Genomic DNA, 26688 nt, shown 5'->3' with positions numbered 1-26688 from the left:
CATTTGTATTGATTTAAAATGGAGCCGCCATATCAAATGTGTTTGATCTTGTTTTTTTAACTGTCAATCAAATGATGTGCATCTGTGTCATTCCACTTCTGCTGTCATACTTGGTGATGTGATTCTACTTGGTGATGTGGGGAGATCCTGAAGTCCTAGCGATGGGGGCGTGTGCCAGGAAAGGGATGGATAGAACGGAGCCAGGCAACATCCGCTATCTACTTCCTCTGCCTACCCCTGGGAGGTTCTGGCTGAGAATCGCAGTAGCCTTCCTCCATGGGGCTGGTCAGGAGAAAGAGAAGAAGGGAATGAGGCAGCTACAGGGGGAGTATTGGCCAGAAGACCCTCTGCTTCATTCCTCCAGTGCCCGGCTGTGGCTTTCACGGGTCCTGCTGCAGACAGGAGTCCAGCCAAGAGGTGGCTGCTTCTCCCTAACTTGTTTCAGCCTCAGAATGGTGATGGCAAGCCCCTCTGAACAACCCTTGCCAAGAAACACCCTGTGAAACCCTCCACCCTTCTTGAAGCCATGCAAATGCAACGGTGCACATATACTGTCAAAGTTTTTTTTAAAAACACAAGCCGCACCATGTTCCCAATAGAACCCCCTACCCAACTTTGGCGATGTCTGGACATCATGCATTGGTGCAGATAAAGAAGACCAATTCACTGGCAGAAGAGGAAAACGATTGCGTGGTGGTTTAAAGGGACCACTTGACAGTGCGGGAAATTTAAATCCTCTAGATTTAAAGAGCCAATATCTTCACCCACTAACCATGAGCGCAATGAGGGGGGAAACAGTGGTGGTTTCCCACCAAGCCAAGACTGATGGGATGGTCTTGGCAGGTTCCAACCCCTCCTCTCATTACCCCTCCCTTCTGGGTTCCCCAAATGGGATGGGAAGCACGTTCCCATTGGCAGCTTCCTAAAAAGCCCAGTGCTTTTGAAAAGATGCTGAAAATTCCTCAGTATCAAAAGCACTGGGTTAAGGGGGATTTGCACATACACACACAAGAAATTCGGGTCCGGAAAACCTGGTACAAGTATGAACAGCCCCCTTTTAAACTGGTTTGCAAACTGGTTTATGCCATAGTGTGAATGGCCACAGGATAAATATAAGCAGAATTTAATTTTTTTTGGTTAAAACATGAATGAATAAAAAGTTTTTTAAAAAAGTTTAAACAAAAAAAGCCCTGAAGGTTTTTCCCCAACCCTGGTAAGAATGCATTGAGCATGGTAGGCTTCTTTTTACATTGAGAATGGTAGGTTTCTGTTTCTAGTTTGAAATTATTTCCTGTAGTTTGATCTCCTCGGGGATCAAATATGTGAAGCTGAAATATGACAAATATCTGGTGCCTAATCATAGGCATAGTGGAAATCAATTTTAATTGTTTGTAGTTCTGCATAGGGTTCAAGGCCTTCAGAATGGCACAGGATTCGTTGACTGCTCTTGATTACTGTGTAACATAAGAACCTTGGCAAGCAGAAAGATGGCATAAGAATATAACAGAAGTAGTAAAGGTCAGTTAATGTGTTTTTCACTTCCTCTGTTAGTCTAAAATGCTGCATTAGTCAGGACTATCAGTATGCAAAGGGATTTTGTAGCACCTTTGAGACTAATTGAGAGAAAACTAATACCATAAGTTTTCATGAGTCCAAAACACACTGCAGAAATAATCCAGTGTGAGATCACTTTAACTGCCCTGGCTCAATGCTAGAGTATCCTGGAAATTATAGTTTATTGTGGCACCAGAACTCTCTGACAGAAGGCTATCTCACAAATCTACAGTTTCGAGAATCCCTAGCATTGAGCCAGGGCAGTTAAAGTGGTCTCAAATTGCATTATTTCTGCAGAGTGTTTTGAACCATGGACTTAGGGGCTGAATGCATGGGCCAATAACCCCAGCCCAGAATCAGCCAGTGTGGATGCTGATCTGACAGTTCCAGACCAACCCTGGCCCAAAAGCCTTGCCTTTAATGTGGTCTAAAATGACCACCTGTTTGCAGCAGAGTTTCCTGGAAACCACTGCAATAGATGGCAGATTACATGGCCCTGCACCCCCTTACTTGCCACTGCTTTCTCGTTTACTCTGAATGCTCCAGTTGCATGACAGTCACTGCACCAGCCCAGGGATAGAAGTGGGTTTGAACTGTGGGTGAGACACCACAGAGTTAGCCCATGGTATCCTGCTAATGCGTATAGGCTCTCAGTCTATTTTCATAGATGCATAGAATGAATTAGTGCCTAGGAACAGACCTTTATAAGCAGACCATGTATAGCCATAGAAATACAAAACTTGTTAGAATATATCCACAAATTCTAGTCCATCAACAGTGAGTTGAACAATGACAATGGTTTCCTGGCTCACTACACAATAACACTAGTTAACACACCATCCTCTTGGCCAGTTAGTTAATGCAATTTTAGGCTGCATCAATAGAAATATAGTATCTAGATCAAGGGAAGTAACAGTGCCACTATATTCTGCTCTGGTCAGGCCCCACCTGGAATATTGTGTCCAGTTCTGGACACCACAATTCAAAAAGGATGTTGAGAAACTGGAGCGTGTCCAAAGGAGGGCGACTAAAATGGTGAAAGGTCTGGAAACCATGCCCTATGAGGAATGACTCAGGGAGCTGGGGATGTTTAGCCTGGAGAAGAGACGGTTAAGAGGTGATATGGTAGCCCTGTGTAAATATTTGAAGGGATGTCATATTGAGGAGGGAGCAAGTTTGTTTTCAGCTGCTCCAGAGACTAGGACCCGGAGCAATGAATGCAAGCTCTAGGTAAAGAGATTCCACCTCAACATTAGGAGGAACTTCCTGACAGTAAGGGCTGTTCGACAGTAGAAAACATTCCCTCGGAGTGTGGTGGAATCTCTTTGGAGGTCTTTAACCAGAGGCTGGATGGCCATCTGTTGGGGATACTTGAGAGTTCCTGCATGGCAGGGGTTGGACTAGATGGCCCTTGTCGTATCTTCCAACTCTATTCTATGATTCTGTGAATTGATTGATTGATTGATTGATTGATAGTAGTGTAATGTGTTTTTATTTCTTACACTCCTCTCTCCAAGGCTTGAGGTGGAGTACAACATAAATGAATACACAATATATAACTAAGGACATGGAAACCATTTAAACACAGATTAAAACCCATAAACATAGGATTACTAGGAACAATACTTGTTAAAATTATCAATTTAAAATTAATAGTTTAAAACCAGATAGGTAGGCCTGTTAGAAAAGGGAGATCTTCCATACTGTTTTAAATCCAGGCAGCATATTTAGCTGTCAGATCTCTCCTGCCAAGTCATTCCATAGTCTAGGAGCAGCTGGCGAAAAGGTTCTCTGGGTACCAGTCTAGTTCTGTGTGATTGAAGTAAATGTCCCCCAGAGGACCTGAATGTACAGGACGGAGTATGTGGGAGGAGACAATCCTGTAGGTAACCTGGACCAAAACCATGTGGGGCTTTAAAGGTAATAGCCAACACTATACTTTGCTGGAAATTAACTGGAAGTCAGTGGAGTGATTTTAATATTGGTGTAATAAGATCATCAGCAATTAATATAGCTGCTATGTTTTGAACTAATTGAACTTTCTGAACTTGGTACAAAGGTAGCCCATTATACAGCGCATTGCAAAGGTCCAGTCATCCACCCACCCTGACCTTAGGCAACATCTTTCCTCCTGCCTTTGTCCATCAAAGACCATTGTTAAAACTGAACTTGTCACGTCGTTACCATACACACAATTTTTGAATTTCTATGACTATTAATACAGTCTTTTTATAAATATTGTTCATAGGCACTAGCTTACTCCATGCATCTGAGGAAGTAGACTAAGACTGAAACACAAGGGCCAAAAGAAGCGGCTTCTGGTCACTTTGGGGGTGTGGCGTTCAGATGATGCATGCCCCCAAAGTGGCCAGAAGTCGCTCTGAAGCTGCACAGAGGCTGCAAAAACCGGATTTTTCAGGAGCTGATTTAATCTGTTTCTGCCTGTGGCCTATTCAGGACCATGACTGCAGTCTGGTTTGGGAGTACGCCATGCAGTCTCTATTATCCTGGCCCTATCCTTCCAGGCCTTCTATGGCCCTTGGTTTATGAAAACTTACACTACAACTTCTTAGTCTCAAAGCTGCCACAAGGTCACTTTGTTTACTAGATTCTAAGTATATAACCCCTTGTGAGGCTTGCTAACTGAACAGTATGTTTCTGATACTATCACAGACTATAGTGGAAATTCTCCTAGTGCCATTCTTCTTTTTCCCTCTCTGGCTTTGCTGAGTAGTCAGTTGATGCTTTTACATCATTAAGAGTCGAGATATCAGAATGTATGAAACTGCTCACTTAGCATAGAGGTAAGCCTGCAAAGGAATTCTTGGGTTTTATGTAGACATACTTGTGAAAGATAATTGAGCTCCCAAATAAAAGCATACTTAGAATCCTCTCACTGTGCTGAAGTTTCTGATCATCTTTCAAACATGTTTTTGAGTTATTTATGATTTAGTAACTCATGTCAAATAAAAGTCAAAACAATGTCAGTGAGCCCTGTGGGTTTTATTCCCTGTTATCAACACTTAAGAAAACAGTATTGTTTCAGTTATCCATACTCTACAGTTGGATTGTTGGAATTGTTCACAGGGCCAAATTTGAAAATGGTTCAGAATGAAACAGGTATGGTTCTCTACAACATCCCTTAGCTTGAGGGACTGAGAGTTCTTGCTACCTGTCAGATAATCTGAATTACGTCTGGTGTCACCTGCAAGCACCTTCTGGCTACCTAAGTACCCAAGTCATGATAGTTGTTAAAACAGATAGTAAACATCCTGAAATTCTAATACTTAACCATCAATGCTCCACAAGCATTTTTAAGTATTAGAATTTCAGGATGTTTACTTGGGAAATGAGTAGACTCTTTGGTGCTGTTTTGGAATATTTATTATATGTAGCCATAGAGATTTATAAACATATATATACATCTTAGGGAATACACGCGTTAATCTCTGGACTCAACTTTATTACATTACACTGTACTACATGTGAGGCATCTTATATTCAATTCATGAAATCATACAGCCATCAGGGTGTTATCCTTTCATCAGGACATTTTATAATGATTTTATTCAACTGTTCAATAGGCTTTATAATAACACATATAAGTACATGACCCTTCTGAACCAGTCAACATAGCCTCATAACTCTCAGTTATGTCATGTTCTTTTTATTGTTATATATAGAGTCCGCTAAAACATTATGCAGATATTTCATAACGGCTTTTGCGTGTATAGAAACCTATCCCTTGTATCATATATCCATAACCATTTTAACATTACACTTTAAGAACACATTCTCATCTGTTTGAGGAATTAAACATTTCACAGCTGTAACTACACAGACATCGAAAAGTTAATCTCTTTGAGTATTGTTAGTATTTTAACAGCATTCAATAGTATAAACATATTAATAGGAGCCATTGCAAGCATATTGGTTCCTACAGCTCTATGTTATGTCTATTTCAGCATAACTTTACCAGTATCAGCATGTGGGGCAGCTTTTCTAGGTAGTTATTCATCTATCAGTTTGTCAAGAATGGTGCAGCTTTCTGCATGTGGTGGAGACACGCCAGGCAGCAGTGTTAATTTGCTAACTCTGTATGATTAATTTTATCCCTACTTACACCCACTCAGCTTCATCCTCTGTTCTTTTATCTTTATATTCCACTGAATATCTGGCAGTTTTCCCCAAGCTGAAGCTAGTTTCTTAATGACGAATGATACAGACACGTCCTCGCAGATTCAACTGCCAGTGTTCTCATGCCCTGTGTCTCACAATTTATAGGCTCTACCTTTTCGGTGCTCCTATGGTGTGCAGCGTATAAACACACCGCCGGAGTGCCATAACACTGCCCACCATCTGGCATGGTGGTGGCTTGGAGGCAGTGTTGGGGCGTGCGTCATCTAAACAGCACACCCCCACGCTGCCCCCAAACTGGCATATTATGCTGGTCTGTTTTGCCCCTTAGACCTAAAACTAAGGGTTACAGGATTCTTAATTATGATGTAGTAATTCTAACCAATGCCTTGTCAAGAGTATTGCTCTCTCTTCTGTTTCTGGATCTAATTCAGATTTCTTCCTTCCCTATGTAGCTACCTGAACCTCAAGATCAGCACTAGTGTTAAGTTTGTGGAATCTCTGCATCATCATCCCAGTGAACTTCCACATCCAGCATGATAGATGTTCCACCATCCTTCTCCCTTACTTTTCCATGGATGCAACAGCAGCCTTCCCGCCCCCCCCCCCCCTTGATAAAAACCTCTAGCTGTCTGCTACATTTTAAAATAATTTAATTTCCTAGTGCCTCTGTGAGCCTGATGTAGCATCTTTTTGAACCAGTGCTTTGTAGGGGCCAAACAAATTCTGAATGCTAGCTGCAGCCACCCAGACTGGGCAAAGTAATGCTGAGAAGACTACTTAGCAAGGCTGACTGGAGACTACATTTGAAATTGCTGGTAGCCTGAGGCTCAAGCTGTCAGTGGTTACATAACCAAGCTGATTATTAATGCTATTCCTGCTTGAGATGACCTCAGGGTCTTCTCTGCAGGCTGCTTTCATGCTAGGACTTCTTTGGAAAGCCCTCTGCAGTAAAGTTCATGCAGTAGCTACTTTGTGGTCTTTTTCAATTTGTTGTTCTTGTGTGCCTTCCAGTAATTTCCAACTGGCAGCAGCCCTAAGGTGACCCTATCACAAGGTTTTCTTAGCAGCATTTGTTCAGTGGAGGTTCCTCTGAGGTCTTTGCCTTCCTCTGAGGCTAAGATAATGTGACTTGCCCAAGGTGGGTTTTCATGGCTGAGTGGTGATTTGAATCTCTGTCTCCAAAGTCACAGTCCAATACTCAAATATCGACACCATGCAGGCTCCTTTTTCAGTGCTTGGTTTTTAATTAAAACTAAGACTGTTAAGCAAAATAACTAAAAAATTGTTAGTGTTGCTTGAGAAATTTTCGTGTAGATTATTCACTGTTTTACATTGCGTTCTGTTTTTTATGGTTTATAATTTATATATGTTTTAAATGATTTATTAAAATGTTATTATTTATAATCATATTTTAATTGTTTTATTGTTCCAAAACCCAGAATATTTTGTTTTGGGAAACACACTGTGTGTGTGTGCGCGCGCGGTTAATAACAGAAGTAAAGTGCCCCCAAATGTATTGGAACAGCATGGGTTTTGTAGTTTTTGTAGCTAGCAATTTTAAGTGATGTTTATATTATGATTCTGTCCCGAACCAATAATAGTAGCAAGGGATGTTTTGGGTATGTGCCTTCCAGTTGCCTGTCAATTTATGGTGACCCCATTAATTTCATAGGGTTTCTTAGGCAAGGAATATGGAGAGGTTGTTTGCCAGTTCATTCCTCTGAAAAATAGTCTACAGCACCTGGGAGTCTCCCATCCAAGTAGTAAGCAGGGGTGACCCTGGTTAGCTTGCAGGATCAACAAGATCTGTTACCTTTAGAGTATTTAGGCAAAGCAGCAAGGGATGATCCTTCTAAACACTACCTGAAATGACATGAGAGTAGCCACATTTTTGTGCCAAAGTTTCATTCTTAAGTAGAGTAGATCTAATGACCTAATGGGATTTACATAGATTCTGTCCTCAGTGATTTCAGTGAATCTCCTGTAGCTGGCACAAGTAATTTGATTTAGGTATAAATTACCATTTAATAATCTCATTTGAATCTTCTGGATTGCTCAGTGGCTTTTGAAAAAAATAAATCGGGGAGGGTGTGTAAATTACAAAAGTAAAAATTCATATAATACAGTTTCAAGAGTCTAACCATTAAAACTAAACATGACAGCAAACACATTCTTCCAGATAATACATTCCCTTCTTCATACTGCTTATAAGATTTTTTTAATGGATATCCTGTTAAATGTATCTTATTTTCCAGTTTTAACTATTCTTATCCTACCCTTCTGAAGTATTTTTATTTCTGTAATAAGGTAAGCAGGGTCAACCCAGGTTAGTCCTTTGATGTGAGACTGCCAGCGAATGCCAGGTGCTGTAAGCTATATATTTCAGAGGAAGGAACTGGCAGAACCACATCTTGAGTATCCCATTTGAAATTCATGGGGTCACCATAAATCAGCAGGTGACTTGAAGTCGCATATACGCACACAACCTTTCCAAAGCTTTTTATGAAATCAAATATATGAAAAATTTAACCAAAGGCTGGCTTTTTTTGATAATTTGTTATTACTATTTGAACTGAAGTTAACATTTGCATTCATCCTTTGATCCCTACATGCTACTACTCCAATTGGCTTCAGGGCTTTTGGTACCATTGACAGTAGTATCAATCTAGGTTGTCTGCTTAATTTCAAAGTTAATTTGCTGATCAGATCGTATGTAAAAATCCTCTCTTGAAATAATTGTCTATTAAGAACAAAGCACTAGTTTCACTAGAAAATAACAGGTTTTAAATGGGCTGTTACCAAACCCATTGCCTCATGCCTATGTAGACTCCATGTTTTAGGGTACTTAAGCAAATTCTGCCGCAGTTGATTTTGAGTTTATAGATGGGGGGGTAGATATAATTGTGCAGTAACTAAAATTGGAACATACAATCAATAGATAGCCTTCTTCCATCCTGTAATCCTGAGAGTTAGCTTTATAGAGTGTAGAATTGTTGCATTTAGTATATCAAACAGGAAGAACTGGAGTTACCCAATTGCCTTCCCGTTGCTTTTTAAATATGTGTGTGTGTCTTTCTAGACTAGAGTTATCTTCAGATCTTGAAAGTTACGATTACTTACTGTTGCAGTTCAAACACTGAAAAAATAGAAAGCTACTATTGAAATCTGAAAAAAATACTCTTGCTTGTTTCTCACAAATAACTAAAATAGTTACTTTTCGTCACTGAAAAAAGAATAACACAATTCACTGGCCTGTAGTACAAAATACACAGTCCTCTTCACCTGACTGTTGTCTCATTACCACCAACAGGACAAGACAGCAGCACAAGGAACAGCATTAAACTACACATAATCTATGCAACATTCCTCTACCATTTCATGAAGCCACATTCCATACCTATAGAGGTAATGAAAAAGGTACAATTACTTAGAAAAAGGAGTAAAATTATCTCTTTTTAAGTTGCACTTACAACATAAAGGGATTTTATAGCACCTTTGAAACTAAGGGCCAAAATAGACAGGCAAAAAATGCCGGCTTTGGAGTGGCATGGGGGCGTGGTGTACATATGATGTATGCTCCAATGCTGCCCCCAAGCTGGTGTCACACTGCTCCACTGATCACACAGTGGGTAGCATCATGGCGTTTCTGCTATGTGGTGTTTATATGTGCTACGCTGCAGAAACGCCGAAAAGCTACCAAGGCGGCAGAAAGGGTGCCCTTTTTCCCACCCCAAAAAGGAGTGGCATTTTGCCGCTTCTTTTTGGGCCAGAAAAATGCCAGATCAGGGCCATGGTATGCAGCAAGTCCGGCGCACAAAGGGATGGCATAGAACCACCCCTTTATGACTGTCTGTTTCAGCCGTAATGTGAGACAAAGAAGTTGCTAGCATAAGGTTTCATAGACCCAAGTCTACTTCCTTAGATATTTTCCTTGTTTTGGGATTCAAAGGAAGGCTATAAGTCAAATAAATACATAAATAATGATAGAATATGTACATTTGACACGTGAAAATCAACGTTTTACAGTTTTGAAACAAGTACAAGTACAAAGCCTTTATTACAGTCAACAGACCTCCAGGCAATACAAAAAGTTTTTAAAAGTTTTAACACAATAATAGCATATTTTAAAAAGTAAATTTGCAATATGAGTACAAATATAAATAAAGATAAAAACCATCTAACCCTTCATCTTAACCCAATTATATTAACAAGATATTACTCCTTCTCCTTTTTCTGTATACTGTAAGATTGGGCTGGGTCAGGAGAAGACATTACTTTTAGTTGCTAGCACCAGTTATTGATTCTTATCTGTAGTAGTTACTATAGCCCTATGGGTTTTATTGCTGCAAAACAGAATTTTGCCACTATAAGGTTGTTCAGGAGGTAGTTTAACATGGATTTTATTTTTATTTGTTTGTTTTTTTTAAAAATAAGTAAATCAGCAATCTTACCAAGACTGGATTGTTCGTTGGTGTTTGAAAACTGTAATCTGATAAGCGTATACTGTATATTTATGTTCTTACAGAGGAAGGATAGCTTCAGTGAAGTTCTATACAAACAAACAAACTTTATTACAGGCATTTGGCCAGCACAATTACAAAATTCCAATTTAAAACATAACTTGATTTTATACCACAGGTTCATGTACATGCAGATTGGAGAGTATAAACAAATGATAATTTATAAAAAGTAAGAATAGGACTGTATTATTAGGTAAACACACAATAATGAGTAGGTTGTTATTACTTCGTAAATAATTCCATTATATTGTGTTATAGAGTATTATATTTAAGACATATTAGTTCAAAACTACGGTCATATATTTTGTTTAAGCAAGAGTTAAACTATAAAGTGCCATTAATCAGATGCAACTGGTTGGGGTAACTTCATTAGACTTTGGTCCCCAACTAGATTAGATTAATGGTATGGTAAAATACGGCCATACCTCCTCATTTACAAATGTTACCATTAAATCAAGCCATCTATACAGATATTGAGATTATATTATAACATATTACATCTCTTTAACAAACTTTTTACGATTTGCAATGGCAGCTGCAAAGAATTGTGCAGCTGCTTGCGTTATACCTTCCTTCTGGTCTGCAAGTAGAAAATTTGTATAAAATTTCTCTTGTCTGCCTGGAAACTGCAACAGAATTGGTGTTATATATAAAGCACGTATTTCTGTGTACAAAGAACAGCCAAAGAGAACATGATTAATATTTTCGATTTCCTCCAAGCCACAAGGACAGTATCTGTGTTGGTAAGGGATCTTTTTAAATCTGCCCTCCAGGACGGCCGATGGTAAGATGTTAAACCTTGCTGACATGAAAGCTCTTCTGAATTTCGGGACATTCAAATTTGCAAAATATTTTGCATATTTGCCAGGTCTACTGGATTCCCTAACAGGATGTAAAGTTAGTTGGCTTATATGAGTCTGGAAATCAATATCCTTGATGTGTTGAGAAATAACAGATTTCCTTAGTTCCCATAGGATTTACCTCTATATTAAACTGAGAACATCTATGAGGGGATTTGCGTCTGCAATTAGTAAAGTATTGAGTTATTTTTGATTGCACAACTTTCTCTTTTAGGAAGTAGTTTGAGAGTGAAGAATGTTCCAGAGTTATATCCTCACTATTCATGTTTGTATTTTCTTGTTAATAGTGGCAATATTGTTAGGGTCCCACTTATGGTCAAGTTTTTCTCAGAGCTGTCTGAAACTGGCTTTAGGTCGTTGTAAGTTTATGTAAGCTTAACATCAGGCATTCAACAGTGTACACATAAGACTGTTATATCTAATGTGCCCTATCAATTTAGGTTTAGTAAAGAATGTATATGGTAAAATGATTTTGTAAGTTAAAAGTTAGCCTTGCTAAAAGCATAAATGACTTTAAAAGGTTAAAATAATTTCCATAGGCAGAAAAAATACAAACGGGATGCGTTTGGAGGGCCCACGCCTCCGCCTCTGGCATGCCCAAGGCCAAACGCCAAAGCTCCTCCTCTGCTGCTGGGTTTTTCTCAGAGCAGGTGTTGGTGGAGGGTTTTTGTAGTCTCAGGCTGCGTTTGGAGGACCCTCGCCGCCTCTGGCTCTTAGGACTAGGGTGGAGAGGAGGAGAGCTCAGGCGTGCCCAAGGCCAAACGCCAGAACTCCTCCTCTGCTGCTGGGTTCTGAAACAAAATCTGAATAGATGACTGGGCTGATTTGATAAAGTGGACATTTCCATGTATTGATTGATTGTACAGTTGGCAATGGACAGGAAAGGGATGAACCAGTATGGTACATTAAATTATTTTCCATCATGGATGTATGCAATAATTACCTGAATATTCAAAAATAAATGTCTATGCATTTTTACACATCTGCATTTATGTAATCTGGCCAGTGTTGTTGGGGTCATTGGCAGTGCTTAAATCCTGCTACAGACAGGCCCACTATAGTGGGGCCTCCATATCCACAGATATTTTTATCCATGGCTTAAAGCATCCATAGTTAGAAAATATTTTTTTAAATATATAAATTACAATGAGCAAATGTTGATTTTGCTGTTTTATATAAGGGACACAATTTCATTGTGCCATTAGATTCAATGGGATTTAAGCATCCATGGATTTACTGTACACTGCTATGATCATTGCGGAATAGCGGTCTATAAATAAAACTTATTATTATTATTATTATTGGTATCTACAGGGGGTCCTGGAACCAAACCCCCGTGGATACCAAGGACCAATATATTCACAATAGTATTGATGGTAATATTAATGCAATAGATCCATGTGAATTGCCAATTCTCAGATATGTCAGTCATTTTCATGGTATTAGTTTGTTGAAAAAGCTGTATTCTTGTGGCACAAACCATTGTGGACTAAGAATGGGCATCTTTCCCATAGGGGGATGGGACCACTTTCAACCCCATCCTGTCTCCTCCCCCCACAGCTGGACACAGTATCACTTTTGCAGCACAAATGAAATCCAGAAGTGACTAGAAGTAAGATTGTCTGGAAAATGTTCAGCTGATTTTTAAAGTATTGGGAGTTTGTGGGATTAAAAGGCAATCTCCCACTTCAGGAGTGATTTTGGAGCATGGAGGAATGGGGGGTGGTTTTCATTTGAAAAAAATAAAATTGTGTCCGGAGGGTCAAGGAGTGTTTGAAGGGGCTGTGCATGTGTGTGTGTATGTGTGTGCATGCGTGCCTTCAAATTACCTGGAAAACCCATGGATTAAATAGGGTTTCTTAGGCCAGGAATACTCAGGTAGTTTTGCAGATGCCTTCCTCTGAATTATAATTTACAGCACTTGGTATTCATTAGTAGTCTCCAATCCAAGTATGAACTAGGGCTTACTTTGCTTAGCTTTCAAGATCAGATGGGATCTGGTGCCTTCATGGTATTTAGGCCCTTTGAGGGGTTTTTGGAAGTTGCCAAAAAGATTTGCAGTGCCACACGTGGCCTGTAAGCCATATTTCCCCCGCCTTGATTTATTTTGTCCCATAAATAGCAGACCTAGGCAGCATCTGCCAATAACACCATAGCTCAATGCTATGGAATTCTGCGATTTATAATTTGTTATGGCACTAGAGCTCTCTGGCAGGGAAGGCTAAATATCTCACAAAACGACACATCTCGGAATTTCATAGCATTGAGCTATGACATTAAAAGTGATGTCAAACTGCAACCTTATAGACTCATTTGAATAGTTCCATAGCAAGTGCTATTTGTCATCCAGTCCTAGACGGGGTTAGCCTCCCCATAAAGGACAAAGTTCGCAGTTTGGGAGTACTCTTGGACTCATCCTTACAACTGTCATCCCAGGTGGATGCGATGGCCAAGAGTGCTTGGTACCAGCTTCGGCTGATACACCAGCTGTGTCCCTGTTTGGACCAAAAGGACCTTGAAACGGTAGTACATGCACTGGTAACCTCTTGGTTAGATTTCTGTAATGCGCTCTACATGGGGCTACCTTTGTACCAAGTCCGGAAGCTTCAGTTAGTGCAAAATGCGGCAGCCAGGTTGGTCACTGGAACATCTAGGGCAGACCATATAACCCCGGTCTTAAAATCTCTTCACTGGCTGCCCATTAGCTTCCGGGCTCAATACAAAGTGTCAGTTATTACCTATAAAGCCCTACATGGCTTGGGCCCGAGCTACTTGAAGGAGCTACTTGAGACCGTCCCGCACTCTCAGAACATCAGGGAAATTCTTATTAGAATGTCCGAGAGTGAGGTTGTCAACAACTCACAAGAAGTCATTCACATCGACAGCACCTACTCTCTGGAATAACCTTCCTGATGAAATCCGAGCCTGCTCCATTTTGGATGCATTTAAAAAGGCTCTGAAGACACATTTATTTCAACTGGCATATCCGTCTGACTCTTTGTAGTCATTACTCTTGATAGACTTGCACATCATTGACTGAAAAGACTCTTGGCTGTGTGTTTTTATGTATATTGAGATTGTGGATTTTATATTTTTAATCTGTATGTACCTATATTCTTGTTGTACACTGCTTTGATCACCGGAAAAGCGGTACATAAATAAAGTTTTATTATTATTATTATTATTATTATTATTAAATTATGTATTGAGAGAGTGTCCAGATACCTTTGTTAAGATTAAATCAATTTACAAAAGGGTCAGATACTTTTTACATTTCACAGAATGAATATTATTATTGTCATTTTTGTTTACAATGTGTGTCCTGCCCATTAACATTACATTAAAATAAGTAGAAAAAACTAAAAGGAGCAATTCAATAAAAGCTGTATTGAACACTATTAAGAAACAGAATAGAAGAGAGTGACATGACATAAGAAGTCTGGGAATCTCAAAACAGGTTTAACTTTGGAAAGACATTAAAGATAAGTGCCAGACAAGCCTGCTTGGGAAACATGTTCCAAAACTAAGACATCATCTCAGTGAGTTCTTTTCCCTCAGTAACCATCTGCTGAATCTCATAGTATGAAAAGGACCTCTGCTGATTATCTCAAAAGATTATTTTCTCAGTCTAGGTATGAGAAACAGGAGTGTGAGAATACAAACTCTATCCACTGTATGTTAACTTAAGTTTCCTAGATGAATGTTTCAGAAGATGAATTATACATTACTTCAGTTTAGCTTTTAAAAAAAAACCAATGGGTAGTAACATAGCTATAAATGTTTTTAAATTTTTAATATACAAAATATTTACAAGGTGATTGCCATTTTTTCTGTATATACTATTGTGTCCAAATAAGATGTGTGTGTTGGGGAAGAGAATAGTGCGTAACAGGACAATCGCATCCATTGGAAACTTCTGAGCACAGTTCTCTCTTGTGTGTGCATGTGGATTTTTTTTTTACTTGAGTCTTCATAAAAAGACTCTTTCCCATTGAAATCCAAGAGACTAACAAATGCTTTGACTGCATCACGCTCTGAGGTCTCAGTAAGTGTTTTGTCCATACTTACTTTCAATACTATGTTAGCGCAGATAATGAGAAAATAATACTAGCAATTCCTTAAAACAAAAAAGTGGTTCTGGCATGGTTTTTGTTTACACAGTGTTTCAGCTGAATTTACTTGTCTGGTTTGCTCTGGTTTTTGTTTTTGTTTGTTTGTTTGTTTTGTACCGGATCTAAAATAAATCCTGCTCATCAGATCATCTCTGCTTTAAGACCTGCAGTCTGATTCAGTAGGAGCCTCTGTGACAAGCTATCACATATGCATTGTCTGGTGGAATGGAAACCACTGATGCAAAAGGGCTTTCATATTTGACTTCTCTGACTCAGTAACAGTGGACTAAGAACTGCATATGCAGTATTAGGCTAATGGTAAAGCCATCAGTTTTGTCAGTATCAGAAGCAGGGTGGGGATGAAAATAGTAGCTAGCTTCCAATGATAGGATGATGACAACAATAATGTGCCAGTGATCTTAATCTACAGTAATCTAAAAACAGTCTTTGGTCATTTTATATATCTTTGGATCAGGACTATGATGTTTACTGTAAAACACTTAACTGCAATATTGATCCTCCTAACACATGTATAATTAACATTCAAACATGTTTTGTTTTTGTTCACAGATGGCGGGATATACAACCAATTGGACAACCTATACCAGGGACTCGATTTATTGCTTTCAAAGTACCGTTGAAAGGGGTATATATAAAATGCTATTTCATAAATGCCTGTTAATCATAGAATGTAGGAAAAAAGATACATTCAGATACATTTTATACAATCAGTGCTTGTTCCTCTATTCTAACACAGATCAACAGAAGAATATTTACAAGAAAAAAGCAATATTTAATCTTCCACAGTCTGTAAGGCTGACATCACTAAAAATAGTGTAGTTCTAATGCAAATTGTGGTCAAAATCCTGTTGGACTGCTTTGGTGCAACAGCTAGGAATTGCTCTACTTTTTCTGACTTTGCATAAGGAGATATTGGGTACCTTCATATGCAAGTGGTTCACTAGGCAGTGCAATGGCTGCTCTGTGGCCCCCAGGCATAGCTCCATCCCTGGTCAAAACATCACGGATTGGCTATGGGATGTTTTGGGAAACATCTGGACTGGCTTCCTCTATCTTCACTCTCCCAGAGTCCACACTTTCCATAAATATGCTGGTGGAACCAATAATCCAGGTTTATTAAGGATACTGGCCTGTATATTGGCTTTGCTTTCAAGAACAAGACTTGTCTCTTGGTTGCATCTGTAGAGTTAATTAATTGAGAGGTAGGAAATGAAGACAATTGCTATTCAGAGTACAGGAACTGGTCCTGTGTGCCCTACATTTATGTACACCTTACACTGCAGTATTTCCTCCTGGGCCAAATGAGAATTTTCCAGGAATCAAGATTCACACAAATTGTAAATTCTCCCTGTCTTTAACTTGCTTCTTAGGGCTGACAAAAAGAAACAGGATGATACAGTATGTTAGTTAAATATGAAGAGCTGTTGCATTTCTTTCTGTTCTTATCTCCTAACCCCTCTGTTCTAGACGAAGTCACACATAAGTTCAAGAATGGGAAATTATGTTTGCTGCTTGCTGATAAATGGTAGTATTGCCCAAGAGCATGCAAAGAGATATACTGTGAAGGATGCGATACTTCAAACAGTGAAAATCTAGAGATAAAAGATGTTTACAATGATCTACTCGACCTAGATTCTGCTTAGCAGTTTGTCTTTACAAACATAGGCTGGAATTGCACTAACTCCAGTTCTGGAGATTTGTGACCAAAAATCTGGCATTTCACCAAATGCCTGCTTTCTTAGACACATTAATTTGTTCCGTTTGGACCAATGCAATTTAGAACCTAGTCTAGCATTACCCATTTCTGGTTTTGATCAGAAAAATAAATAAACAAACAAGAGGTGTAGATTGAAGGGGGTGGGAGGGTGGGAATAGTAAGTAATACATGTCCTACTACTTGTATCTCCTATTTATTTTAAAGTAAACAGTTATAAACTACCTGCTAATCTTGAATGTTTATTTCTAATTTCTAATCCACATAAAGCAGATTCTTGTATTTACATAGGAATATCTTCCCACGTGCAATATATGACCTCTTTTTCCTCTGTTTTACTCAGGTATTGACAACAAAAAAGTTTACACCAAAAGATCTGAATGCTGCCTTGAAGGCCCTCAATGTGAAACTTGGCTTAATTATCGATTTAACAAATACCGCAAAATACAATTATGCTAAGGTAATAGTAAGTTAATATTTTTAAAGAAAATTAAACTTTTACTCTGTGCTTTTTAACACAGATATGAAAATTGATCAACGCTTCATCATTTATATGGTCTTTAGCTATGAAAGGACTATGTATTCCTCAATGAATTCTTTCATGATGTCACATTTTTTATTTGTAGCACCATCAATTTACATGAGGCTTTACAGAACACAAGTGGATAAATCTCTGCTCCTCCACCCCCCCTCCCTGGCCAAGAGCTTACAATCCAATATTTGACATAGATGAATCAGTGAAACAAGCGAAGGGATGCATGAAAAGCTAAAGAGTACCAAAAAAGAAAAAAGAAAGAAAAACCTGTGTTTATTCCAGTTACAAATACTTAGGCTTAGTAACATGTAAACTATTGGTAAAAATGTAAAGCCATTCTCTCCTACCCTACCTCAAAAATCAGAAAAAAGGAATTTTTTTGAAAAAAGTTAGAATATATGCAATATTTATTTCTTATCATGGGCTGCATCTACACTGCAGAAATGCAGTTTGGCACCACTTTTACTGCCATGGCTCCATCCTACAAAATCCTGGGGTTTGTAGTTTGCTCTTCCCCCAGAGCCACGGCAACTAAAATGGTGTCAAACTGGATTATTTCTGCAGTGTGGATTAAGTTTGGGTAATATTTAATTATCTAACAACACAAAATGTATCAATTGCCACTTAGCATATTAAAAATTGTACTATTTATCATGTTTAAGAGATTAAGATCCACAGTCTTGCATGAAGCTACTGCCAAGTGGATCTGCACAGAACTGTAGTCTCAAAATAATAAACATTAAGGAGTTTATCGTTTTACAGTATTAAAGCGAACCTAGGTCGTTTTAAATGCGCTCCTTGCCTCCTGTTGCATTTGGGGGTATGTAGTTCAGTAAGGCTTAAGAGCTCTCTGACTGAATATTCTAAATGCCCCTTCCTAAATTACAAAATGTAACAGGAGGCAGAGACAGCATTTAAAGCGACTTAACCCCGTTTTAAGATTGTAAAACAATAAACTCCTAAAACATGGCCCAAATCTTGTGTAATTCTAGACTAAGTGGACTAAATTGTCCTAAATTACAGGTTGGTTGTGCAGTTGCTTATACAACAAAATCTGTAGTGGATACCAACCTTGTGCTTGAATTCAAATTGCACTAGAAACTGCAGCAAGAAGAGTGGTGTGGTGTAGGGGCTAAGCAATACTGGGGAAAATAAGTAAAGAGAACATGAATGGATATCCATGTCATTACAGAAAAGCATTTTCCTATGTGTATGAGACCATCCTTGTGTTCATTCTGAAAATACACAGTTGCTAGGTCGAAAGGGTGGAAACAGTGTGGTACAGTGGTTTGAGTGTTGGATTACAACCAGGGTGCAATTCCCAGCTGAGCCATGAAACCCACTGGGTGACATTAGGCAAGTCTCATGCTCTCAGCCTCAGGGGAAGGCAACAGCAAACCTTCTCTGAACAAATCTTGCTAAGAAAACCCTATGATTAGTATTATCATTTCCAGCCTTAGGTTCAAAATGACTTAGAAGTGGGAAATTACTTGAAGGCATACAACACAGCTCAAAAAGCTTTATCCTAGTATAGTTATATTGCTGAATACAAACACATAAGTTGTTTACATAACTCTTTTTATTCATACTTTTATCTGTGTATTTGTTTTAATTTTTCTAAGCCACCTTAAGTCCTACTTTTTTGGGAAAAATCAGGATATAAATGAATGAAGAACACAAAGAATAGTAGTAGTATTATCACTTCCATTTGTATCAGTCATCCAATTTAATAATGTAACAGTACTACCATAGTCATTGACTTTAATCAATTTACCAAAAGCAGAAAAATATCACTTAAAGATTAACAATATTTCATTTTCTCCATAGCAATGCTTACATGAAATGGCTGTCATTAATTTAATTCTCATAGGGTACTTAAGGCCTAAATACCCTAAAACCATCAGATCCAGCCAATGGATACCAGGTGCTGTAGACTATATTTTGGAGGAGGGAACTGACAAAACCACCTCTGATTATTCCTTGCCTTAGAAAACCCTGAGAAATTCATGGTGTTGCCCTTTACAGGCAGTTTGAAGGCACATACATACATATGCAGAGTGTTCAGTATGGAAAGAGACACTGATTACATTCTCAGCTGATCCTGATAGAAGTATGTATTAGTGGATGATCGTGATGATAACATGGCATAGCAACCTTTGGAATCAGATATATACTGTATACAATCAGCTCTTCTTTTCTGCAAGCTTGCCATCCATGGATGACCCCACTTTATTCTCCCCTATGGTGGCGCATGCATGCTGCTGCAGCAGTGTGTTTGTGTGCTTATTGCACTTCCATTGAAGCTAGCGGAACTTGAGGTCCCACAGAATTTGCTATCCATGGGGAGGGGGGCTGGAACGGAACCACCATGGATACAAAGAGCCAACTGTATTGTTGTTGTGTACTTTCAAGTTGTTTCCAACTTATGGTGACCATAAAGCAACCCTATTACTGGAGTTTCTGGGGCTAAGAGTGTATGGCTCACACAAGGTCGCCCAGTGAGTTTTCATGGCTGAGCGGGGACTCAAACTATAATTCTTCAGAGTCATAGTCGAATGCTCAAACCACTGCACCACACTGGCTCTCATCTAGTGTATATACTCATGTATAAGTGTAAAAATTTTGGTCAAAAATTGAACCAAAAAACTTGTTTCGACGTATTCATGGGTCAAAGTAAGCATTGTACCTTAACTCTTTTTTTAAAGGAACTATCCCCTTCTCTGATTAGAGTGGCAAAAGGCAAGAGTTTGGTCCATCACAGGAGAACCTAAAAAAATTACTGACCTCCTCTACTCTCCTTGCTGGGGTGCCACTTCTGGCCTTTTTTTAATGCCTGGGCAGGAAAATCTCAGCAATGGCATCTCTTTGGCTCTTTCCCTCAAAGATGCACTGAGAGAATAAAGGAAACTGGTATTTCTTTTAGGTTCTCCTGGAACACAGAGTAAGATCTTGCTTTTCACTACTCTACTCAGAGAAGAAGATCATTCCTTTTTTATAAGAGTTAATACTTTATCTTAACTCTTGTCTTTACATCCTTTTTGATATGTGTGCATTTTCTTAGACATGACTGAGAGTGGTTGCCTCCCCAACACATCACATAGCCACCATTTACCATAGTTCCCTTCTTATCCATCCAGCCTTTAGGGAGAGCACAAACATTATGCATGCCAAATTTCATAAGTTATTTGGTATCATTTTCCTTTGTTTCTTCCTTTACATCTTTTGTTACACGTCCTTATGTTTTAATCTTGACTTCTTCATGGGTCATATCAAAATCCATAATTTTGGCCCCCAAACCTGCCCTCATACATGAAGTTTATGTAAGTCTACCTCATGTACAAGTATGTAAGGCAAGCCTTTGGCTTTCTCTCATAAACAGGGTTCCTGTTAAATTATTCACAAAATAAATAAAAATGCAGTATATGGAAGGAAGGTGACACAAATTTGGATGGAGTTGTTGCATTCCCATTCAGTTTCTGAATCAAGATCAAAACCATCAAAGTTTGAGTTTATACAAGACCCTTTGGCAGAATTAGTTACTTGACTCAATGGTGCACTTCTTACTTGTTCCAATTAATTTTATTCTGTTAGCCTTATAGATACATAGTAATGGATATGCTGCAATTTCTTAGATTGTACGCCATGGGCAGATTTACTTTATCTATTTTATTGTTTGTATGTACAGCGCTGTGTAAATCTACAGCACTATATAAATAAAGCATAATAATAATAATAATAATAATAATAATAATAATAATAATAATTTGTTTCCTTTCTTGTTGCTAGGATTTGCCTAAAAGTGTGGAGTATAAGAAACTTGTTACTGTTGGACATAAAGTCCCAGATGATGCCACTATTCTACAGTTCAAAAAATGGGTCAGAAAGTTCTTATGGGAAAATGCAGAAAATGGTAATTAACAACATATTTAATTTTGTGCAGGATGAGCACAGCAATCCTAACTGGGGCAGAACTCAGGGTAGGGTACTGAATGAGTGAATTGTCTATCACTTCCAAATCCACCCTAGCTTATGCCAACCAGAGGCTATATTAACTTTGTCCCGTCCAGCAGCTTTTTGGATCCAGATCCAAATTTGGCTCCTCTTAGGCATATGAAGGGGCCTTGGAGTCAGCAGACACATGGCCACTACATTCTATCTCATCCCTGGAATGTCCTGCTTAGGTCCTTCTAGACTCATAGAGCAGTAACTGGGAAACTTTCAACATTTGTTACGTGAAGTCGAAGGCTTTCATGGCCGGCATCCATAGTTTTTGTGGGTTTTTCAAGCTATGTGGCCATGTTCTATAAGAGTTTATTTCTGACGTTTCGCCAGCATCTGTGGCTGGCATCTTCAAAGAATGCTAACCTGGAAGAGAGTGGGTATATATATACTATGTGACCCTGGGTGAGGAGGAGTGATTCCCATGTTAATCTGTGTATTGTTTTGTTGTTGACTGCCTCCTCAGGGTAGGAGGATATGCAAAAGAGAATTAGTGTCTGCTAATTGGTGATCATTGTTTGCTGGGAAAGCCTCTCACCCTGAGTGTTTTCTCATTTGCATTTGCTGAGTCCTGGTTTTGGTATCCTTCAGGACTGGTAGCCAAACTTTATTTACTTTGAGGGTTTCTTCTTTCCTGTTGAAGTTGTCCAAGTGTTTCAACATTTGCATTTACCCATTTAACAATTGCAGTCATAAGAACACACACACACACTTTTATAAATAAGAATATAAATAAAATTGGAAGTGCTTTATTTGTTGTTAAATAATGGGAGAGTTGTGAGATGAGTGAAGCAGGATTTGCTTTTTAAAATAAAATGAGAGAGAGTTAACTGTATGTGTGAAGTCACTTTTATTTGTATCAACACATTTGCTGAACTGTGAATACTGAGATGGATCCTAAAAACCACCAGCAGAATGTGGGTTTGTTTTAGTTTGGGGGGTTTTCCCCCCAAAGGAAGAACTCTCTGCCATTTGATAAACTTCTTTCCAAAGTTATGACTATAGAACAAACCATACAGAATATTAAATGTGTGTATTTAACTTCCCTGATTTTTCTTCTTTAAATATCATGTAAGGAATGCATGTTGGGGGCAGGATGCTTCTCTCCTAGCATGCTGCAGTCCCAATGAAAGTCTTCCTCCTCTCACCCTTAACATTTTTATTTTTCTAGCCATAATTTGCTTTTGTTATAGGGTGGATAGTAGTTGAAAATTCACAGTGCTAATTGGGATTGTGATGCGGGGGAAGGGTTAATTTCCCTTCCTTCATACTCTGGTTTCTATTTGCTGGAGGGGGTCCCGTGCAGCTGCTATTTAAATAATAAAAATGTATATGTTGAATACATACCTACATAGAAGCATAGAATCATAGAGTTGGAAGAGACCACATTCATAATGTATCTAATGTATTTATTGTAGCTTGCCTGAAATTCCAATGTAGTTTGCCTTGCAGTATAGGGAGGATGATGTCCAAGAAATTCAAATCCAAAATGCCTATGGGCGGTCTATTTGTTTGTTTCTTTGCATCACTCCCTTTATATAGAAATGATTGCCATTAAAATGTGTATCCATATTGTCCAAATCCACATATTACCCTGTGCAGACACAGATTTCTGCATAGCATGGATCATCTGAAGGGAAAGCCAGACATCCATTATGGGACCTGCAAAACTAATGTCTGTTGCATTTGATGCAATCCATCTAAGGGGCGAAACAAAGCATCCCTTTGAGGCAGCTTCCCAGCGGCTTGGAGGCATGTCCTTCAGATGACTCCTGCCCCCAAGCTGTCAGGAAACCACCATGAAGCCAGCAGCCTGACCACATGGCAGGCAGTTTTGCAATACTCTGGCAGCATTGTGTTTAGATGTTGCATGCCACAGGAGTGCTGCAAAGCTGTGACAGTGGCGGAAAAGCCATCTTTTTGCTGGCTCAAAAAGGAGGAGCTTTCTGCTGTTTCTTTTTGCATTGGCAAACAGTCCGGTTGGGGGCATGGCATGCAGTTGCTGCGGCTCCAATTCGGCATCCAAAGGGGTGGCATCAAGCTACTCCTTTAGGGCCGATAATTTTGGCCCAAAGATGTCCTCTCTGCTGTCAACTCTATAACTCAACAGTTAGGCAGGAGAAGCTGATTCAAGATTTAGCCAAAGCAGCTTTCTAGCCATTCCCTCATCGAATAGATGGCAGATCCTGTTGGCCTTAGCAGTGCCTTATCACATCACAGTGAGGGCTTGGCAAGTGCAAGCAGGGGCATACAACCTGCTGCTGAATTCACCATCTCTTAAAGAGAACAATATGTTCAGAATTAACGTTTCATAGAAATGTAATTGTACCACTTCTGTAAACAGCAATAGTATTTTTCAAAATTTCTTCTTTTACAACGAACCAGCACTCTGTTTATATTCATGTTATTTTCCCCTTTTGCTTTTTAAACAGAAAAACTCATTGGAGTAAACTGTACTTATGGAATTAATAGGACAGGTTACCTTATATGTAGGCAAGTATCTCAGCAAAAGTGAAATAATTATTTACACTAAGGTGATATGTTCTGATTTAGTGATCAACATGTGTCTGTATATTCGTTTAGATATCTGATTGATGTTGAAGGCTGGGATCCAATAACAGCAATCCAAGGTATTTGTGTTTCTCTTCAACAGAATCCAAGCTTCAGTAGAAGTTACATAGTTGCCATGGTTTCAGCTTTGTCTGCTACTTTTGAACTAACTACACTTCCCTCTTACCCATTCCACCCATAAAATCAGAGAACCATGGTTTGCTCAAGTGATATTTACTTAGAAACAAGGGGCATCAAGCAGTGGTGTCCCTATTTGTAACTGCATGCAAATAAGAAGGGAAAGGGCAATTACCATCATGCCCTTCTTTGGGGTTTCCCATGGATAGCTAGTTAGTCATTAAGCATGAGGTTTATGTGGCCTTATTTTAGTAGTGACAAGTCATTCTTATGTCTTAACTGGGTACTGACTGAAAATTTGTAGGTTGCTTTTTTCCCCCTACACTTCAAATAAAATATTTTCTTCTTACTAGTAGTTGTAAATTGCATACAGTAGGTAAGTACAGACATAACACTGGCTCCCTAATAACCATGCTTAATAAATCAAACAAATGTGCAGTGGGAATATCTACTCCCACTGAAATTTTCTCCTTTTTTGGAGAAAACCTTTGCTGTAACTGTAGTTTATGATAACAGTTATATGAAAGCACTGGTTAACTTTTATTGTTAAGCTGTTATGTACCATCAAAGATAGCTTCAGTTTATAGTACATTTGTCTTTCCACATTTGTGGCTTTGACTTTTGCAGATTTGATTATTCACAGGTTTTATTAGTATGTTTTCTCTAGGAATCTCTAGGTCCCCCAGCGTAACTCTATGGTCAACTTTAACCGAAAATCACACTGAAGGACTTAGAGAGAACACTCCACTTAGCATTTGTAACTCCTCCAGTGCAATTTTGTGGTCAGTGTCTGGCAGATGTTGACCACAAAGTTGTACAGGAGAAGCTAGAGATTCCTAGAGAGGTGTTCGCTCAGTAAAAACAGAGTGGTTTTGTAATTTGCGGTTTTTCCACATTCATGGGGGCCCTGTGCCCCTAATCCCAGCAAATGTGGAGGGACAAGTGTAGTCCTATAAATGGTAAACCTCCAGTAGACTCTGTTATTAACATCCAACTCAGGTCTTGCAAGCTAAAGGCCATGGATTTCTTTATTGAACCTCTACCTGTAATGTAGTCTTCCTCTTTCCCTACTGCCTTCAGTTTCACCAAACATTGTTATCATGTTATCTCATGAAGGCAGCATCTGCACTGCCAGTCTGATACCACTTGAACTGTCATGGCTTAATGCTATGAAATTCTGGGAATTGTAGTTTTGTGAGACATTTAGCCTTCTCTGTCAGAGAGCTCTGTTGCCAAAATAAACTACAATTCCCAGAATTCTATAGCATTGAGCTATGGCAGTTAAAGTGGTGTCAAACTGGATTGCTTTTGCAATGCAGATGCAGTTGAAGTGTCCAAAGTACAATAGCCTCTGTTTAGTCATATTGAGTTCTAGTGAGGATTCCTGCTTGATGTTCTGTACCCATTGATTTGTCTTTTAGGCCTGTTACAGACAGCTAAAATAAAGCTGTTTCGAGTCACTTTGGAGGTATGGTATTTCAATGATACATGCGTCCTAAGAGTCCAAAGGCCGCACCAAAGCCACGCTCCAGTCCTAAGGACTGGAGTGCAGCTTTGGTGAAGCTTCCAGACTGTTAGGACTCATGCATCATTGAAATACCATACCTCCAAAGTGACTTGAAGCAGCTTTATTTTGGCTGTCTGTAACAGGCCTTAGGTAGTCTGTGACATCCATAGAGTTATACTGCAACACATTTAATAATAATAATAATAATAATAATAATAATAATAATATTATTTGTATACCGCTTTTCCATCTGATCAAAGCGGTTCACAATACCATACAGTACAATACAAAACAGTACAATAATCAAGCAATACAATATATCAACAGTTACATCAGCAATATTACACAGTTCAATAAAAGTCTCATAGCAAATACAATTTAAAAACAATTGGTTGTGGTTGGATATCCGGATCTTAATTAGGGTATTCTATCTCTAAAGAGAATCAGGGGGGTATGCTATCTGAAAAAGATGCATTTTTAAAGCCATCTTGAAGGCTTCCAGCGTGGAACACAGCTGGATCTTTTCAGGGAGAGCATTCCAATGAGCAGGAGCTGTTGCCGTGTAGGCTCTCTGATAAGTTTTTATTAATTTTACCCTGGGGTATTCAAGGAAATATGTCCCAGATGTTCTGAGGGTGGGGGGGGGGGGATTATGTTGGGAGAGGCGCTCCCTCAAGTAATTCGGGCCCAAGCCATGTAGGGCTTTAAAGGTAACGACCAACACTCTGTATTGCGCCCGGAAGCTAATAGGCAGCCAGTGGAGAGATTTTAATATAGGTGTTATATGGTCCGATCTTCGGGTACCCGTGACCAATCTGGCTGCAGCATTCTGAACTAACTGAAGCTTCCGAACCTGGTACAAAGGTAGCCCCATGTAGAGCGCATTACAGAAATCCAAACGAGAGGTTACCAGTGCATGTACTACAGTTTCAAGGTCCTTTCGATCCAGACAGGTACACAGTTGGCGTATCAGCCGAAGCTGATACCAAGCACTCCTGGCCATCGCATCTACTTGAGATGATAATTGTAGAGATGAGT

The 26688-nt window shown here is 39.1% G+C and overlaps 1 protein-coding gene and 1 long non-coding RNA gene across 3 annotated transcripts in view; both read left to right on the top strand.

Moving 5' to 3' along the window:
- LOC121926351 overlaps nucleotides 1–26688 on the top strand; it is a 46788-nt gene that overhangs the window by 5799 nt on the left and 14301 nt on the right. For both annotated transcript variants that reach the window (XM_042459277.1, XM_042459278.1), the window contains exons 2-6: nucleotides 15757–15832; nucleotides 17265–17381; nucleotides 21243–21366; nucleotides 23888–23948; nucleotides 24039–24085. In XM_042459277.1, the coding sequence (XP_042315211.1) occupies nucleotides 15757–15832; nucleotides 17265–17381; nucleotides 21243–21366; nucleotides 23888–23948; nucleotides 24039–24085 (425 nt within the window). The remainder of the gene's footprint in view (nucleotides 1–15756; nucleotides 15833–17264; nucleotides 17382–21242; nucleotides 21367–23887; nucleotides 23949–24038; nucleotides 24086–26688) is intronic.
- LOC121926355 lies at nucleotides 29–7103 on the top strand. The gene is made up of 2 exons (XR_006103002.1): nucleotides 29–1518; nucleotides 6147–7103. It is a non-coding gene; the product is annotated as an uncharacterized LOC121926355 (long non-coding RNA).

The sequence above is a fragment of the Sceloporus undulatus genome, chromosome 3 (assembly GCF_019175285.1).
Source record: "Sceloporus undulatus isolate JIND9_A2432 ecotype Alabama chromosome 3, SceUnd_v1.1, whole genome shotgun sequence".
Lineage (NCBI taxonomy): Eukaryota > Metazoa > Chordata > Lepidosauria > Squamata > Phrynosomatidae > Sceloporus > Sceloporus undulatus.
The sequence above is the reverse complement of the archived record's forward strand: the minus strand, read 5'-3'. Positions and strand labels throughout refer to the sequence as shown.